This window comes from Lucilia sericata, unplaced genomic scaffold, assembly GCF_015586225.1.
Source record: "Lucilia sericata isolate MDLA Ls3-8-SP2 unplaced genomic scaffold, ASM1558622v1 Contig000064F_arrow, whole genome shotgun sequence".
Classification (NCBI taxonomy): domain Eukaryota; kingdom Metazoa; phylum Arthropoda; class Insecta; order Diptera; family Calliphoridae; genus Lucilia; species Lucilia sericata.
The window spans coordinates 785,798-806,118 of record NW_023994099.1 but is presented as its reverse complement, the minus strand read 5'-3'; the positions used below and the strand labels follow the sequence as shown (position 1 = coordinate 806,118).

General features: G+C 28.8%; 1 protein-coding gene across 1 annotated transcript; it reads left to right on the top strand.

Annotated features, from left to right (window-relative positions):
• The first annotated feature begins 1,411 nt into the window (after window positions 1-1,411).
• LOC119616266 (putative uncharacterized protein DDB_G0271606) lies at window positions 1,412-20,113 on the top strand. Its single transcript, XM_037972601.1, has 5 exons — window positions 1,412-1,548; window positions 1,811-2,729; window positions 11,407-13,094; window positions 13,169-13,414; window positions 18,934-20,113. Exons 1-5 carry the CDS (start codon window positions 1,510-1,512, stop codon window positions 19,210-19,212), a joined length of 3,171 nt encoding a protein of 1,056 aa, XP_037828529.1. The 5' UTR covers window positions 1,412-1,509; the 3' UTR covers window positions 19,213-20,113.
• The last annotated feature ends 208 nt before the right edge of the window (window positions 20,114-20,321 follow it).

Below are 20,321 nucleotides of genomic sequence, written 5' to 3'. Positions count from 1 at the left end.
AAGGTACGGATGGCAATTTTCAAGATATTTTGATGAAATTTGGATCATACGTGTTTTTCGGACGAACCCTATTGAAAATGGTTGAAATCGGTTCATTATTTCACCTAGCCCCCATACAACCCTCCCCCCGAAATGGGCTTTTAAGTTCATTAAAAGTCATGGGTCCAAAAAAGTGGATGTCTATACTAGAATAAGTATTTTTTTAATCTCTCTGTCTGTTCAATAACTAAAAGTTGTTACTAATTTTGACAAAAATATTTGAAATTTATATTGAAATACAAAAACAATTTCTGCTAATGTAACATATTTTTGTTAATGGACAGACATTGTATTTTCTAACAAAATTTCTTAATTTAAAGTTTAATTTTTAAACTTTTAAATAGTAAATCCCAAATTGATTATAATAAAATTAAGGACAATTGTCCTGTTAAAAGCGGGATTTGTTATTAAAAAGCGGAATTTGTTATTTAAAAGTGGGATTTGTTATTAAAAAGCGGTATTGAAATCTAAGTTGGGATCAACCTTTAAAAAGCGGAATGTCCGGTCACGTTATCCATACTTAATTTTTAAGTAGGTATATGTTTAGCTACTTATAAAATTTATACCTACTTAAATTTGTACTGAAAATGTATATACATATACTTCGAAAAAACACAACTAATGATAGTTTTTTCACCATTTAATTTACCGTATGGTTCGTGAAAGCTGATTCAATGTTCTCACATTCAAAATATCTTAAATAAAATGAGCAGTGAAAGAAATTACTTTACATTGTTAAATTTTATATAAAATTAGTTTTCGAGAAGATTTCCAACCGAAAAAGTTTTAGATCCACTTATAGATAATAGCAATTCACCGATTTTTGGACGAAATTTCGAGCAATATTTATATTGTTTTCAATTCAACTCAGTTCCTGAGATTAAAATGTGACTTAAATATCAAAGTATCTTGACAAACTGGATTAACAATATTAAATTAAGTTCAATTTAACACAAAAAGTTCAAAAAATTCAACAATTTTAAAAATTCATCTTAATTTTTAGGAAGTTTACTGTTTGGGAATTGAAAGTAAGTTTAGTTAAAATGTGCCCTATAATATTAAAACGTCAAAAACAATATTTCTTCGTTTTTTTCACAAAATAAACGTATAAGACATTAAAAAAGGTAAAAAAAAAAATTAAAAAAAAACATATATTGTTTTACTTATTTTAAACCTTTCTGTTTTATTTATATCCTTCACTTTCGTGAGAATTTGTTTTGTTTCGAATCAAAAAATATTACGACATACAACGCTTAAAAGGTATAATTGAATGTCATTTCAAATTTTAATTTTTCCATACCTGCTTTGCACATCATTTTTTTAGCCGGCCAACAACCGACATAAAATTACGGCGGTAGCATTCTTAGAGCCAGCAGCCGCCACTGTGAAATTTCGGTCGGCGCAGATCTCTGCGGCCATATTGGCATGACAAGTCATGATAATTTCACATAAAATAAACAAAATTTATCGATGGAAGACTCATTTTTTGGATTTGATACCTCTGTGCCGGTAAGTGGAACCCTCATTTTATCTGGAACATGTAAAATACACTTCATGATATTAAAAACTTTGGAAATCATGCGTTAAGAAATGATAGGAATCTAGTCGCGATGGTGTTGCTTTGGTCGGTCGCAGCGGTCACTATTTATGTGCTTACGAACAGTAATACTTCACGGGGTTCTCAAAGAGCACCCGTGGCACAAAAATGCAAGTGGTTTTGTAATCGCTAAAATGTGTACATTTTTGTTTTCTCTTCTTTGATAAATAATAGTTGGACGACGATGGAGGAGGGCAGATTGCTGAACCATCAGAAGAAGAATATGATGCTTTAAATGACGAGACCTTCGGATCAGCAATTAATGGAGACTGGGAGGAAGTTCATGAAAATTTAGTACGTTTGACGGGCGATGAAGACGGAGATGGCGACACATTGGACAGCGGCGCCCATGCAGTGTCTAGTGGTGCTTATGGCTCGTTGTCCGGAATGAAAAATAGCCGATCACAACGCTTGGCGGACTCAGACCTTGAACTAAATTTGTCTGGTATGAAATTAGATGATGTTGATCTAAACTATGGAGACAATGAAAGTATGAGTGGCCTATTGGGTGATACTGTCAAAATGGATCCTAGTGTTTGGTCTTTAGGAGTGAAAGATAGAACAATCGGTGGGACACCAAGTAATGTCGCGATTGGAAATCGAATGTCCTCCAATCCAGAAGATTTCTTACGTGAGCATTTTCCCTCTCCGTTTCAACATCACCAACAACCACAAAATCAGGTTCAAAGCAATCAACAACAACTTCAAATGAAACAGCAACAACTGCAATCACAAAATCACTCTTTTGGTTTGCCTCAATTTCCACATATGCCTCCACAGTCACAGCAGCAACAACAGCAGCAGCAGCCGAAAATTTGCACTTTGGAAGATATCGAACGCAATATGATAATGCAACAATCCATATCTAAGCAACCACTAGTTCACCATCAGCAACAAAATCAACAGCAGCAACAAGAGGCCGATATGATTGCAAAACAACAAAAAATTTTGCATGATATTTTAAGACATTCATCAGAAACACCAACCCCTTTGCAACAACAGCAACAACCCCAACATCTACAACAAGGGCATCACCAACAACAGCAACAGCAAATGCTGTCTCAACAATATTCCCTACTATTGGCGCAAAAAGGTACATTATGAACACAAATTTTAAAGTATATACTCTTAGCAGTAAGTTTTCAAAATGAACATTTTAAGTTTTAAAACCAAAAATCATAGGATAAAAAATTTTTAAGGAATCTAATATTGGGGAATAATAAATTTTTAGATGTCTTATTCTTATTACTATTAATTATCAATCTACATATATACATACAGTGATGTTCCGAAAAATAGAGCCACCTCCTCTTTCAAAGTTTCTTTTCACTTAAAATGTCTCCAATGAAGAATCGAGTTGGAAAGACTAACTGAAATTTTGTATTGATCTGTTATGAATATTATACCATTATTTTTACAACAATTTACGCGTCGCTATTCGTAATTTTAAATTAAGCTATATAAAAAGGTGTGCCATAAAATAGAGCCAGTTTGCAAAAACGTAAAAATTTAACAATTTGTTGACGATTTTCAAATTCAAATCGATACAAACAAACAAAATTAAAAAACTTTAATTTTCAGTCCAAAAGAGGCAGAGCAAACTTTGCAGGCGATGCCGCAGAAAAATGATAAAAATACGCCATGTTCAAGGTAAGGGCTATAGGCATATTGTTGAAATAATTCTTTGGTCCAAGAAAATAGTATAAAATGTAGAAATACATAAGTTTAAACCAGAAAATATTAAGAAAAAATAAGAAAATAACACCTCTGTTTGGAGCAAGAAATATGGACTCATGTAAAAAAAATTGCTCTTTTGTAGACACAATATTGGGAATCTCCTTAAAAAGTGCTATTTCTCATTCAGCATATCATCATTAATTATAATTATGGGATATTTACAGTTCTATCTTCCCTCAATCTAAAATAGAGACCATGTTACAAACAAGAAAAAATATACACACACCATTACGTATCCGCCACAATGTTCAATGATATTAATAGTACATTGTGGACTTTCTTGGAGCATCTAATTATTTTAACAATTTGTCTATAGCCCTTTCCTAGATCATGGAGTGTTTTTTTATCGTTTTTCTGCTGTATCGCCTGCAATGTTTGCTTCTGCCCCTTTTTGGACTCAAAATTATTTTTTTTTTAATGAGATCCTTTTAGAATTATAATAAAAAGCTTAACTTACTATTAGGATCGATTTCAATTTGAAATTGTCTACAAATTGTTATATTTTTATATTTTTGCAAACTGGCTCTATTTTTTGTCACACCTTTTTATATGCTTAATTTAAAATTACATTATAATTACAAATATCGACGCCTAAATTGTTGCAAAAATAATGGTATTATATTCATAACAGATCAATAAAAAATTTCAGTTAGTTTTTCCAACTCGATTCTTCATTGAAAGAGGAGGTGGTTCTATTTTTCGGAACATCACTGTATATAAAAGAGTCACGTTACTAATTGATTCACCATAGCACAGCCCAAGCGGCTGAACATAGAATCATGAAATTTTTACGGTAGATGTCTTTTGGCAGATCCACTAAGGAGGGATTTTTGGAAATTTGTTTATTTAGGGGTAAATAAGGGATAAAACGGGTATAACAGGTTTTCTTAATTATCTTACACAATAGTAGTGATACAAGAACTTTATAGCTCATAATTTCGTTAAATATACATACTAGAATTTCTACAAAAGTATATATAATTTATATGATCATCAAGCGCACTGCCGAATTTTTACCAAAAAAAAAAAAAAAAAAAAAAAAAAACAACTTCTATTTTTGTAGTGTTCGAACACCGTGTGTTTTGCAATTATTTTAGAAATGAAAAATGAGCTCCAATTGTAGGGCTAATAAAAATGAGTGTTATTTTGACATTTTTATCACTTTAAATGTGTTCGACTTTGGTCATATATCTCAAAATAACTAGACATCTATTCGTACATATTTAAAATTCTGTCCTTTTTGGGTGTAAACGGGACAAAATTATATTTTTGGTATTTTTTAACATTAAAAAAAACATTTTCATTTTTTTTACTTATACAAACACTGAAAAAAATCCATGCCTAATATATACGAAAAATGTCGTGCATTGTACGAATCGTTCGTTGTTTCGCACCACGAAATTCTTTCGTAATATATACGAAATTGTACGAAATATTTTAGTATAAATCAAAATAATCTTGGAAAAACTAATTTACTTAAATTGAAAAAAGTGAATTTTGAATAAATATGGTAAAATATACCAAATATTAATTTATGCAAATATTTTTGTTCATTTTAAAATAATTTTTCTAATTTTAATTCAAAATTATTCTCCACACGAATTTTTAATTTTTTTTATGAAAATAATTCGCGAATAATATTATACTTTTTCTTAAATTTTATAAAAATGTTGTAGTTTTATTTAATGATAATTTAATTAATATCATTATACATATTTAATTTGGCTAAAATTAAAGAAAAAAATATTACGAAAGGTTTTCGTACTTTCGTAAAAATAGAAAAGGGTTTTATTAAATAATATTTCGTATTATACACGAAATTTTTGTAAATATTACGAAAATAGAAGTTACGAAATTTTTTTTTCGTAAAGTTGAGCATGGATTATTTTCAGTGTATTTAATTATGGGCTAACCCTGCAATATTTGTTGAAACAAATCGTTCAATATTTCATTTGGGAGAAAAAAAGTACTAAAAATATGGGAAGTAAAATTTTAAAAAATTCTTAATTTACTCACACAAAATAAGCTACTGCTTGTTATTTTGGAATTCGGATACTAAGGCCTGTACAGGATCAAATTCCGGTAAATAGTTTGATACTTTTTGAAAACATAGATTTAAACATATAGTATTTTGAAAACTTAATTTTCGAAAAAGGGGAAAATGGTATTATTTTTATTAATATTATCGACATATAAAGAATTTACTCCACTATCATCGTCAATATTAAAATAGAAACAAAAATGTTTAATCTAGACGGACCTGATTGAATATAAATCTATAAGAGCGAAATTGATATTGATAAAAATAAAATAAGATAAAACATAACTAACTGATTTTGATTGGATTTAAATTCATGCAGAGGAAAAATACCCATTGTGTTTTAAAATCCGTTAAGCAGTGTTGGTTTTTCCTTCTCTTATTAATGTTAAAATGGACTTAATATTACTAATTTTAACAAAAATCTAATCTATGAAATGCACGTTTTCGTTGAATCTCCTAAGAGAATACCAAATTATAGTAAAATATTGCAATTCCTATAGTGGAGTTATATGAGTGAATTTGGGTGCATTTTTCATGCCTTCACTGATGACAAATTTATTAGAATTTAGGCATGTATTTAAAACGCATTAAATAGAATACTTACTAAAGAAATCATGAAAATATCCGTTCTTCTTTAACAACTTCAAAATTTTTTTGCTGGGAAGAAGCTAAAAAACACGATTATTGAACATACACTGAATGAAATTCTTGAATAAAGAACTTTTTGATACTTTTTCGTCTCTCAATTGTTACTATAATCTCTCAATTGTTACTATAATCTCTCAATTGTTACTATAACTTGAACTTTGACATAAAACTATTAAAGTAATTTCAATTTTGAATGGGTAGCGAAGCACCCAGGTTACCCTAGTTACTAATAATTGTGGTCGGATGTTTTCTTCTAAAGAAAATTTAAATTTTCTCTGTACCTATAATAAATTAGGGAAATTTTGTATATCAGTTGTATAAGGAATTTTTATATTTTAAAATATTTTAAATTAAAAATTATTTTATAAGCTTTTAAATTGTTAGCTTAGTATGACGAGGTAAGCCCCTTTCAGTAAATTTTATGGAAGAAGCGGAAAACGTCATAAGTTAAAATTGTTTCGGAACTGGTATTGTAAAACTAGAATTCACAAAATGGGAAAAGTTATTACGTTTTTTGCTCACCCTGTAAAATTTACTGAAAAGGACTTATCACGTTTGCGTACTAAACTAACGAAGTATGTATTAAATAATTAGTTTGCTGTTTCAGTTTTAGCTTAATTGAGCACAAACCAAAAAAATTTAAACAAAATTGATTTATATAGTTTGAGCACAAACCAAATAAATTTGATAATTTTCAATCTCGCTATAAAATTTTGTAACTGGCAATTTGCTTTTACTTTTCAAATTCACTAACCAACACATTTTTAAAACTATTTGTACGGAAATTACTTCAAATTCGCGAATATACCCAGCAAAAAAAGACGTGCAAAAAAAGTAGTAAATGCATGGGTTGAACTGATAATGAACTGGTTCATATTTAGGGGAAACATGCATGATTTTAACATTAGCGTGTCATTGGCATGCATGGGTTCGTATTTACAAAAATAGTTCGTCATTTAAATGAGTTCTTATAACCAATGAATATTGGATGATTCTCAAGCGAATTTTCATTGGTGGACTATATTTATTTAAAAATTCATTAATGGTATTTCGATTTAATTATCAATATTTAAATATTTTTTTTGCGTGATATTGATAAAAATAGAATAAGATAAAACATAACTAACTGATTTTGATTGGATTTAAATTCATGCAGAGGAAAAATACCCATTGTGTTTTAAAATCCGTTAAGCAGTCTTGGTTTTTTCCTTCTCTTATTAATGGACTTAATATTACTAATTTTAATGGACTTAATATTACTAATTTTAACAAAAATCTAATAAAAAAAATTAATGTCATTTTTAATCTTTATTGTATGAAATGCACGTTTTCGTTAAATCTCCTAAGAGAATACTAAATTACAGTAAAATATTACAATTCCTATAGTGGAGTTACATGAGTGAATTTGGGTGCATTTTTCATGCCTTCACTGATGACAAATTTATTAGAATTTAGGAATGTATTAAAAACGCATTAAATATAATACTTACTAAAGAAATCATGAAAATATCCCTTCTTCTTTAACAACCCAGCAAAAAAAGACGTGCAAAAAAAAGTAGTAAATGCATGGGTTGAACTGATAATGAACTGGTTCATATTTAGGGGAAACATGCATGATTTTAACATTAGCGTGTCATTGGCATGCACGTGTTCGTATTTGGAAAAATAGTTCGCCATTTAAATGAGTTCTTATAACCAATGAATATTCGATGATTCTCAAGCGAATTTTCATTGGTGCACTATATTTATTTAAAATGCATTAATAATGGTATTTCGATTTAATTATCAATATTTAAATAATTTTTTTGTGTGATATTGATAAAAATAAAATAAGATAAAACATAACTAACTGATTTTTATTGGATTTAAATTCATGCAGAGGAAAAATACCCATTGTGTTTTAAAATCCGTTAAACAGTCTTGGTTTTTTCCTTCTCTTATTAATGTTAAAATGGACTTAATATTACTAGGTAGGTAGGTACCTACAAAAACAAAAATCTAATAAAAAAATTAATGTAATTTTTAATATTTATTGTATGAAATGCACGTTTTCGTTAAATCTCCTAAGAGAATACCAAATTATAGTAAAATATTACAATTCCTATAGTGGAGTTACATGAGTGAATTTGGGTGCATTTTTCATGCCTTCACTGATGACAAATTTATTAGAATTTAGGCATGTATTTAAAACGCATTAAATAGAATACGTACAAAAGAAATCATGAAAATATCCCTTCTTCTTTAACAACTTCAAATTTTTTTGCTGGGAACTTCAAAATTTTTTTGCTGGGTAGTTTTGAAAATTCGAACATAATATTATATTGTTCTCAGATGTCTACTTATGTACATATAGCTGTTTTCAACTAATTGAGAACGCTCACTTTATATTACGCTCACTAAAATGGAATGCATCTTGTTGTTGAGCACTTCATATTCTCTTTTCAATTTTGAATTTGGTAAAGATTAAATTAAAGAGATCGGGACAAATAATTAGAAATGGCCATATATTTATTAATTTTAATAAAAAGTTTAATTTTGATAAAAAATTATATCGAGGGACTATATTCAATAGTCTCTATCTAAAATAACACAAGTTTTCAGGAGTGCAAAAAAACTGATTATTTAGCTAGTTCGTGAAGATTTTTAATTTTTTTCTTTTACTATATATTTTTACGACCATATTCTAAATCGTTATATAAAAAGAATTTTAAATTTTGCATTATTTGCAAAATTATTCTCAAATTTATATCAGAAAATTTTTTTACAACTTTCAGATAGAGAGTTTTTCATAGAAATATACATTATTTATTTGATTTAATATCAATAAATATTATATTTTATGCAATTTAATGAAATAATATAAACCAAATTGTTAAAAAAGCAACATATTATAAGATTTTGGTCCAAAATAAATGTTATATGGTTAAACAAGGCTATAAAACTAATCAAATTAGTGTCATAATGAGCGATATCTCGAAAACTATTAAACCGATTTCAAATATTTTGCGGATTTGTGTTCAAAATGTCCAAATTAGTAAAAACCAGGGACGTAACGCTTATAATAAAAATGACGAAAAGGTCTCATTTAACAATTAATAGTGATGGATTTAAAACAAGTGTTATAATTAACCATTATTATAAGAGATATTTGATTTTGGTCGTCGTAACCAATACCAGAGAGAAATATATTTTTTTGGTTACGAATAACAATTATCGTAACCAAAAAATTTTTATTGATTATATTTTTTCCAAATATCTTTGGCAAAGTAAATAAACAGCCAGTTTTGCAACAAATGTCTATTCATTTTATAAATAAAATATAATTTAAATTAATTTGCCTTTTAATTCCGTTAATATTTATATGGACCAAAAAATAAATTAAATAAATTTTAGTTATCTATAACCAAAAAAAAAAAAAAAAAAAATATTGGTTACTAAATAAGTGTTATTCATAACCGTGTTAATTGGTTACGGAGACCTAAATAATATAAATCTTATAATAATGGTAAAAAAGTCCCTAAATAATATAAATGGATTTTTTGCGTAACCTTTTCTTTCGAAAGAAAATAATAACAGTTATTTTCGGTCCCTGGTAAAAACACTTGTTTTGCAACAGAAAATTAACCAAAATAATAAAGTTTGAAGCAATTTCTGGATAAGATAGAGAGTTTTGCATTCCGAATTTTTCATTTTTTAAGATAGAGAAATTTAAAAATAGCTATAAAATTGCAAAAAAATATTTTTTTCTTTCGAAATTTATGTCACTGATGCAGGATAGTTTGCTGGATATTTTGGCATAAAAATCTTATTTTCATGAAATGACAGATATATAATGTATTTTGGTTAATATAATTTTTAATTTAATGTATAAGTTTTACAACATTATTTTTAATATCAATAATGTGAATAGACCAAACAAATACTCCATTTTTGAGCTTCATATAGCATGGAAATTGTAAAAGGCAATAGGAGAACAGCTCAATTGTTCAAAAGAAAAATAATTATTAACACTTTTTAACATTTTAAAAAAAATATGACACTAATACTAATGTCCCACGTCGAAAAGTCTCAGAGAACATCAACCATACATAGATATATTTTGCATAATGTTGAACATATTAATAACTGTTTTTCACAAATTGTTTATAATAATCTTACAATGTATTTTAACTTTCATACAGATTAGTATCTTTTTCTAAGAAAAAAGAAAAATAAGCTAAATATCAAATTCCATTTTTTTAACAGATTTCCGATCAGTTTATTATACTTAATAAGAAAGTAGCTAAATATTTAATAAAATAAATTTTTCAAAAAGTTTTGTAAAATTACTATGGAAGATAGCACTTATTTTCATTAAAAAACGTTGTACTTTGAGATAGCTAAATAACAGAAACTGATACAAAAAGCACAAAAGTTAATATTCTAATACCAAATTTGTACCGGACGTCGATAATTATTTGCCATCAAAAACTCGCTTTGGCCAAATATTTTGTTAGTACTTTTTGAATATATGGTGTCGTTATATTTTTTAAACCCTGTGGCACAGTAATGAGGATGTTTGAAACTCACAAAAAATTGGACCTACTATTAGATAGATAAATTGTTGAAATTTGACACACATTCTTGGCCTAAGGACGAAGCCTATTAAAAATTGTTGAAATCGGTTCATTATTTCACCTAGCCTCCATAAAACCATAGTAGGGCTCTTGAGATCATAATTATGTTAAATGTTTTAGCATTTCAACAAAAATCGGCACAAGTTAGTTATTTATAAGTCTACATGTTACTGTCAAGTATCGTAATGATCGGGCGATGCCCGACTATATATTCTTACTTGTTTAATTTTGAAAATAGCTTTTGCTCAAGTGTATTTATTAATTTATAATACATAATCGACAAAAACAATAAAAACGCATTTGATCTTCTTCAATTCCCGGACTTTAAAAGTGACTTACAAATAAAAATCTCAATTAAAGTCCTGAAAATTCACAATTTAATGAAGAAATTTGATGTATATAGTAATTTTTTTTTAATTTCTTCCTTTTGGAATGATTATTTCATTGCTTTTCTCCAATTCCTGAAACTATTTATTTTTGTTTTCAACTTTGTTACTTGTTTTTTTATCACTTTAAATAATTTTTGAGAAATTGTTCTATTAAAATTTTTTTAAAATTCATTGAAAATGTGCAATTTGAAGAAGTCGTGTTAAATTGGGTTAACATATTTTGTAATTTGTTTCATTACGTTATTTCAGAAAATGTAAAAATTATTATTATTTTCAATAAAACATCAGCAGTTAATAGTAATTTTCGTAATTATAAATATATATTCTTTTTCATTAAAGGTCCGCAGGGTCCTCGTGGATTTGTTAATCCAAACCAGCAATCGCCGCCAAGACCATCTAACAATTTTGCAAATAATTTGGCTCAACATCCATTAGGAAATTTACTGCAACAACAGGATCAACCGCAGGCGCCGCCATTGCATCCTCAGCCTCAGTTAGGAGCTCCGGGAAATCGATTGCCTCCTGGATTCTATTTTCAACAATCTGGACATCCTCAATTGCCACCACATCCTCTACTAAACCAGCATGGTGGATTGCCAAACAATTTTCCCAATCAACGTCCACTGCCAAATGCACATCTACCAGTTGCACTCAATAATTTTGCAATGCACCCAAACTTCAATGCAATGCGTGCACGTGGCATTCATCCAGCGGCAATATTGGCACAACAACACCAGCAGCAACAGCAATCTGTTGCAAACCGTATACCCGGCCATTTACCGAATCCGATGATGCTTCTTAATCAAAATCCAAATTCATCGAATTCGTCATTCAACATGTTTAATATGCGTCTTGTTCAAGAAATTCAGCAAAATCACCCATTACTCCAAAACGCCGCACGACAAGCTCAACAACACCAGCAACAGAATGCACTTGGCCAAAATCATGGTAACATCAACAATAATCACAATCAGCGTACTGGGGGGCCAAATGCTGCACTTGCGGGCACTGGTGTCGTTGGAAATCAGAAGCAAAATCATAGTTTGAGACGTGACGGAGTTTCGGCCAATGGAAATTTGCCGCACGAAGAATTCGACGAATACGCTAATCTAATGAGCACTCGGGAGAAGCATTGGTTGATTGGAATTCAATTGTCCCAGCTAAACACTGATACACCCTATATTGATGACTACTACTATACTGTCTATAAGGAACGAAAGGTGGCCTTGAGTGGAAATCTGCGTCACAGCCAAGCACATAAGGACAACCAGCTTAATCATCCACTAACCCAACCCAAGGGCCACGCACAACTTATTCTTGTGCAACTGGGCAATAAGAATGGTCAAAGGAATGGCCAGCACCGTGAACGTCGGAACTCAGAAAATCACAACCAAAATCAAGAGGTGAAGTTGCCAACGTACGTTTTCACACCTCTCAAATTTGAAAATTCGCTAGGGAAGTTGCAGTATGGCAGTGTAACGGCACCACGTAAAATTATTGATGCTGAAATCATGAGTAATGAAACCAATTCGGCCACAGCTGGTTCAACTAATATCGTCGCCAAGGATGGTACATCTGTTCAATCAGGATCCCTAGCTGCCACTGGGACAATTCAGTCCATCAGTAGTGTTGTTGGTGTTAAGTCGGAAACTTCGGCTATGATGCAGATGCCAAATACTGTTGGAGATATGACTGCAGCCAATAGTCAACGGAAGTCTCGTTATATTCTATTGCACATTGAGACTTTGTATCGCATTCTCCTAAAGTTGGAAGATCTTAACAATCCAAATGTTATTGCAACCATACTGATGAAGAAGAAAAAAGAAAGCGAACGCATTGCGGCACTAGAACAATTGGAAAATGCCAACAAAACACCAGAGGAACGGGCTTCGGACTCATCTAATAATCCATCTATGAAGAGCAAATTTAATTACGAAATCGAAACGAAAGAAGCTCTAATTGACAAACTAGTTGCAGGGCTGCAACATGACAAGGTCGTTGCGATGATGAACGTAAGAAAAGGAAAAGTGAGTCTCTATTAAATGATCGAATGGTATTAGAAAGAATGCAATATAAATTTTGTAAATAATTTCCTTAACAGGTTTTGATTCGACGTATTATGTCGAACATTGAAAACCATGACGTTCGTTGGAATGTATGGATTGCGGTTTTCAGCTCATTGCAGAATGTTATTAAAAAAGATCGAGATGATACAGAGGGTGTACTATACTCCTTGTATCCTGAATTCAATAAGCAAATCAAATCTGCTAACTTTGAGATTATTGTTAAAATTTCTTCAGCCATTACAATCAATGATAAAAAATTTAATGGAGTATTTTGTAGTAAGGTAAGTTGTATGTTGGAAATGAAGGATTATGTATATTTGGGATAGTTAGATGAACAATGAAACATGACCATAACATCGATTCATTAGAGTTTTGAGCTATAAATATACCTAGGGTTGTGACGTCACATCAGATTTTGTTTTTTTGCATTATTATCATCATTAAAAGAATGACAAAGAATAATGAAGATAAGAATACTATAATAAATAATATTGTAGCGGAGTGCATGGAGCACTCCATTCTAACTTCCTCATTTCTTTCAAATATAGGAATTGAATGCGACTCTAAAATATTTTAATAATTTAGAATATACATACATATATTTATTTGCATAGGTCTATTCATCTACTTTCTCCATATGTACTTGCAACGAGAGAATAAAATGAAAATGAAAACCTACAAAGTTACTCTCTTAAAGTAGGTTAGGTTAGAAAATTTTAACTTCGAAATTGTAAGATGTCGTAACTTGCCATCAAATAAAACAAATCGCTCTTTTAACGAATTCTTGTGATTTAGACCTTTTAAAAGCTTTAGAAATTATTCAAAGAAAATTTCCAATTTTAGAAAATCTTTATGAAAACAAAGAAGCCTAACGGCCTGACAAATTTCGTTCTGTTTGAGCGACAAAAAACTGGTTTAAATTTAGTACAAATGTTGAACCTTACTGTTTTTTAATGTAATTTACGCCTTTTTAGGATTCAGAATTCTCAATGGCTTAAGGTTCAAATACTAATTTGTTAATAAAAAATAAGCTTATCTTGAGAAAATGTTGATAATTATTGATTTATTTAGCATTTCAGACGATTTTTTTACTTCTCCTGAAATATTTTTTTCAATGTAACATATAGCCAAGGAAAATAAGGTTTTTGCTGCGGAATTTTAGATAGCTTGATGAAAATTAGCACACAGCTTCTTCTTAGCATAATTAGTAAGGGATTAAAAGTCATATATCGTGTACGCTAAGCGACATATTGGATGTAAAAGGTTACAAAAATCTGTTTTTAGTGAATATCTCGCTTATTATGCGTCGTACGCGTTTTGATGTAATTATAATTTCAATAGAGAATTGAATTTCCTACATTTTGGTTGAGGAATATTTTCGCATAACATTAGTTGTTTTCGAACTATAGTGCATTATTTTTTCATTGCAATGACATTTTCAAATCATAATAATTTTAACTCCAATACAGATAATGTCGCATTTTTTCCCTTATCACAGCATCACTCTCTGGCCCATAGTGCAATTTCCGTCTATCCGAAATTTCCGATGGGGTCACAGGTCAGAATTATGAATATAATTTGAAAAAAATTAGTTGACATAATCTAAAAATTAGGAATATATCTCCACCAAATTTCATTGAAATCAGACTACGACTTCAACTTGCTCTAATATAGACAAAAGATTTTAATTTGTTTCAAATATTAATGAAAACCATAGTGTTTTTACTCTTTTGAAAATCTAAAAATTGTTACAAAATATTTAAAGATAAAGTCTGATTTTAATAAAATTTGGTGGAAATATTACTCTGATTGTGACCATAAATATGTCACATATGTCACATAAATATGACCTGTGATACTATCTGAAATTATGGATGGACAGACATTGCACTATGGGCCATAGAGCGAATTTGATATAAAACGTGTAACAATATATAATCATATATTAATTGCTTTCGAATAACGTAAAAATTATGATAAATTTGTTATTAGTTCAATCTATATTAAGATTTGAAAATATAAGTGCAATGAAAAAATAATGCACCATAGCTCGAAAACAACGAATGCTACTCATAAATATTCTTCAATTATCAATTTTTCCAAAAATGCGGCTACATTGAAAATATATATATTAAAACCTGATATACAGTGTCGGACAAAACTAAAGCACGAACTTTTACCTGTTAAAAAAAATCTTAGTGAAATTAAAAAAAATGGTTATTTTGTAATTAAACATGTTTAAAAAATGAAAATACATTGTTTTTGATCACATAATATAAATTAGTCTAAATTTGCAGCGTCAAAACTAAAACACATAACTTTGAATATATTAATGCCCGTATTCATAAAAGATTAATAAAGGTATTGATGGTTATTGTAGGGCTTTTGTATGAAAATTTTTTAATAAACCAATAGTAAAAGATTAATATCTTTAAAATACGAGGGTAAATTTTTGTGAATTTTAAGAAACTATAAATAAATAAATACTTTCATTTAAAGGCATTTTATCAGTAAATTAACGTAATATAAATTAAATTTTTACGATTTTATAAGTATTTTTCGATCATTCTTCTTGGTAGTGCTCTTTTATGCAATTTAATATACAAAATGGCTCTTAAAAAGTTTTTCTTGCCATTAAAAGAAAAAAATTATGGATGATTTTAATAAATATTAATCAGTGAGACAAATTCCTTAAAAAAATATATCCATCAATAATTTCGCAAATTATAAGCCGTTGATAATCGTTTTCCTGTTGATCTCTCCATTTTAGAGCCATTATCTCCACTGTATAGTACAACTTTACATTGTGCAGGACATTTTCATACATAAAAATAAAATTTTCCGATCTCATTACCACAATATATTTTATCAAAATCATTTTAATTTAGCTTCGAAGTCCCCTAAAAAAGTTTTTGCAAAGTATGAAGCGTTTTTACTTCGCTATGACTTTGAACAACCTTCTGCAGTTCTTCTATGTATAGTTTTGGACATAATATTTAATAGTATTTGAATTGCAATGGACCTTGTGAATGCAATAGAACCATTTTTAATATCCAAATTCGACACTGGTCCTCGCGTTTGATGGTTTTTTCGAGGTCCCCACTACAGCCAATAAGCCTGGTGGTTGAAAGTCGCTTATAATTTGCGAAATTATAGTGCGATAAATGTGATTTTTTTACAGATTTCTGTCGATGATTGATATTTATTAAAAATTATTTTTCTTTTAATCGCAAAAAATAATTTTGAATAACCATTTTGAATTTCAAAATGCAGGAAAATGTACTGCGAAGACGAATGATAAAAAATAACTCTAATAGTTAATTTGATCTTAAAATATCTTCAAGATAAAGTATTTACTTATTTAATTGTAATTTTTGTTAATAGTTCCTTAAAATTTCCTAAAATGTAATATATCCAATGTTACGCGTTTAGGTTTTGTCGCTGCAATTTAAGTTATGTAATAGCCCAAAAACTATTTATTTTAATTTTAAACAACAAAATGTTTATTTTTTTTTTTGTTTCTAGTCTATATTCTTCCTAAACTAATAATTTTTATTACAAAATAACAAATTTTTTAATTTTACTAAGCTTTTTTCTGTCAAGTAAAAGTTCGTAGTTTAGTTTTGTCCGACACTGTACGTTAGGGGGTCCCGTGGACCACTTTTTAGGAGGAATACCTCTAAAACGATGCGTTTCAGTGTACTAAATACGAGACAAATAAAAAACATTTTTTTTTAAAGGTCCTCAGTTCCCTACCTGCGATTGAAAATCTTGATCTTAGTACAATATGTTCAAAAAATTCTGCAATCTTTTTGAAATGGGTCTAAAAAATTCCGTAATTTTGAGCTTATCGCGGGAAAAATAATTAAAATTTTGTTAGTGTATTACTGTTCTGCAAAACGACTTTTAGTGTATTATAAAGGGCATATAAATTTCAAAATATTCTGAAATGGACCAAACCAAATGCCAAACTACTTTTTAAATATTTTTCTGTATAAGCTAAAAATTACAACTTTGACACATATTTCGATGACTCTCCAACCCACTAAAAATTATTTTGTGGACCAAAATTACTCCACAAAAATTTTAAGATTATTTTTCCCGCAATCAGTTCAAAATTACAGAATTTTTAAAATTTTTATTTTTCACAAATTATACTGAGGTCAGGATTTTTAATCACTGGTAGGGAACTGAGGACCATTCGAAAACAAAAATATTTTTTATTTTTCTCGTTCTCAGTAATGTATGTATAAAAAATGTTAATATGTTTTTCATCTAAACTTAAATACGGGCCTATCCTTATAAATTTTGGGAGAGGGATTTACGCCTACATTAAAGTTATTTATACAGATTTAATCGTAATAATAGTGTTTATATGTAAGTGAATTTTGACCTACAAGTAATTTTCTGAAGGAGACTTTAAATGCGGGTTAGGGTCAAATGAGCGAAAATCGGCAGTATCACTTAGACTTAAAAACTAAATGTTGCCGATTTTTATACAGATACTAGAACATTTAACATAATTATGAGCTCAAAAGCCCTACTCGGGGGATACGACCGTTTTTAACCATTCCTAGAGGCTTCGACCACGGGTATGAGTATGAGACAAATTTTATCAAATTATCTTGAAAATTGCGACCTGTATCGTGCGCACAAAGATTACATGGACATACAGACGGACGGACTTACAAATATGGTATAATCACTTGTACACTGAAAGTAATAGATACACAAAACTACAAAAAAAAAAAACAAAACAAAAACTAATTTTGTATTATGCCAGTCTTGTAGAAATGAGTGATATGTTTATTTAGAGACCAATATGTAAAGTTTGTACTTCATAGACGAAGGTGTCAAAAGACCCTAAAGTAGAAAATCGGACATGTGAAAAATTCAATATGATCAAAATTTGTGTCTTGTAATCCGATTTTATAGAACAATTTGAGATAATATTATACTATAGGTATACGAAATCAAAAGGTCCACGAAAATTAGTAGATAGTTTTTAGCAGCTCGTTTTCATATGGGCAGTCTCACACGTCCAATATATAACGTGATATTTTCTGTATTGTAATATGTATTAAAAGTGTACAATGTAATATTGATGGATCGTGTTCCATATCACAAAAACCCAAATTTTCTGAAATCGTAAATTCATATCAATATTTATAACGGACGATGTGATATATATTTTATGTGTAGCATATTTTGTGATATCAATCACGATACATACTAAAGGCCTGCACAAGACAATAATGCGACAATTTACTAAAAAAAATCGTGCGCCATTATAAGCACACGATATTTTTTAACAAATTGTATCATTATTGTTGTCTTGTGCAGGCTTTAATACATACATAAAATGTGGAAAATAAATAAAATAAAACAAATAAAAATTAAATATTTTTAAAAGATATTAAAAATATCAAAGAGCATTATTATTTGTAAATTTGTGTTAGTTTGGGGTTTTTCCCATTCTTGTTATCATCCGACGGTCTACCGCAAAATAATGGAAACACTGACGTGATAAATGTTGAACGTGTAGCATAGCCAAGGTATTCTTCAATCTATTAAAATGGGTCGCAATACATATTGATCAATATATATTGAATGTGTGCCAGTGCCCTATGAAATTTTAGATTCTTTTGGGGAAAAAATATATGATTGATCAAAAATTATCAACAGAAATATTAAGAAATTTATTGAGTTTTTTAATAGAAGCATTTTTGTAAAAGAAGCTTCATAATTATATTATTTTTATACGTGAACTTTCCAAAATTAATTATTCTATTTTTTCCAGTTTGGCATATCATCGTTGGTTTGCTTAATACTACAAGCTGAAAATATTTATGTAGCAAATGACGATGCAACACTAACTGAAAACAATAAAGATAGTTGGCGTCAGTTTTTGGATCAAGTTGCATTATCTTTAAATCGAACAATACAAAATCAAACAATTTGTGCCGCCATCGAATCAGATTCCATACAACCTATAATGAATCATTTTGCGCGTTTTAAAGATTTAAAGTTGGACTCGTTATTGGCATTAATTACTGAAGCCAAACAACAAATCAATTGAAAAACTGATTGACAAATATTACAAGCAATTCATAGCAAATCGTTTGTGCTAAAATAATAAAATAATAATGAACAGCAGGCAAGTAGTAATTAAACATTATATATTTACTCAAACCCCGTAAAAAATATTGAGGGCAAAATGTAGACTTACATTGAAACATGAACAAAAGGATTCCACGCACTTTTATCAAGGACGGCGTTTGGTTAATTTATTTAACATCTTCTGATTCGTATTCTAACCACATACACATTTTAATAACCAGTATATAAAAATACTTTTAGATTGATTAAAAAAAAGTAAAAAGTATAAAAAAAGTAATGAAAATATGTATTCACTTGCATATTATTTCAATACGTACTTTCGAGAATTTTTGTATGAAACAATTAGTTAACAAAACCTTAAAGCAAAAAACCCTTTAAAAATATTAAATTAACAGCATTTTTAAATGTTCATTACAAATATGTCAAAATTCATAAATGCATAGATGGAATAATGTTTAGCTTCTTTAAAGATAATTTAGTTGTGTTATTTTTCTTTTTATACTATTTTATATTTATCTTCTTTTTAATTAATTATTATGTGGTGCTAATTTGCAAATGGCATCAGCAAAACAGTTTAGTTTGTATAATTTTCTTTTTTTTTTTCTTTAAAACGTAATTATTTTAATGAAGAAACAGATATAGAACACACAAACAAACGATTTTATACATACACATATTTTTAAATAATTTTTCTTTTCATTTTTATTTAAACTAATATAATATTTATGCATTATTATTATTATTTCTTTTTCATTTTATTTTTATTTTTTATTGGTGTTTTGTAAATATTTGTAAAAGCAAAACCTTAGTATTTAGGATCTAAATTTTATTTAAAATAAAAAAAAAATAAATAAAAAAAACATAAAAATACAAAAAATATATATTTACTAAAATATAAACAAAAAAATCGGAAAATAAAATTATATAAATTATTTCTTGATCGATAAAAGCGAAATACATAAAAATACATTCAATGAAATCACAAATTGAACTAGAACTTCGGAATAGGCAAGTTTTTTATTTAATACATTTTAATATAAAAAATAATATTTAAAAATATCCAATCGT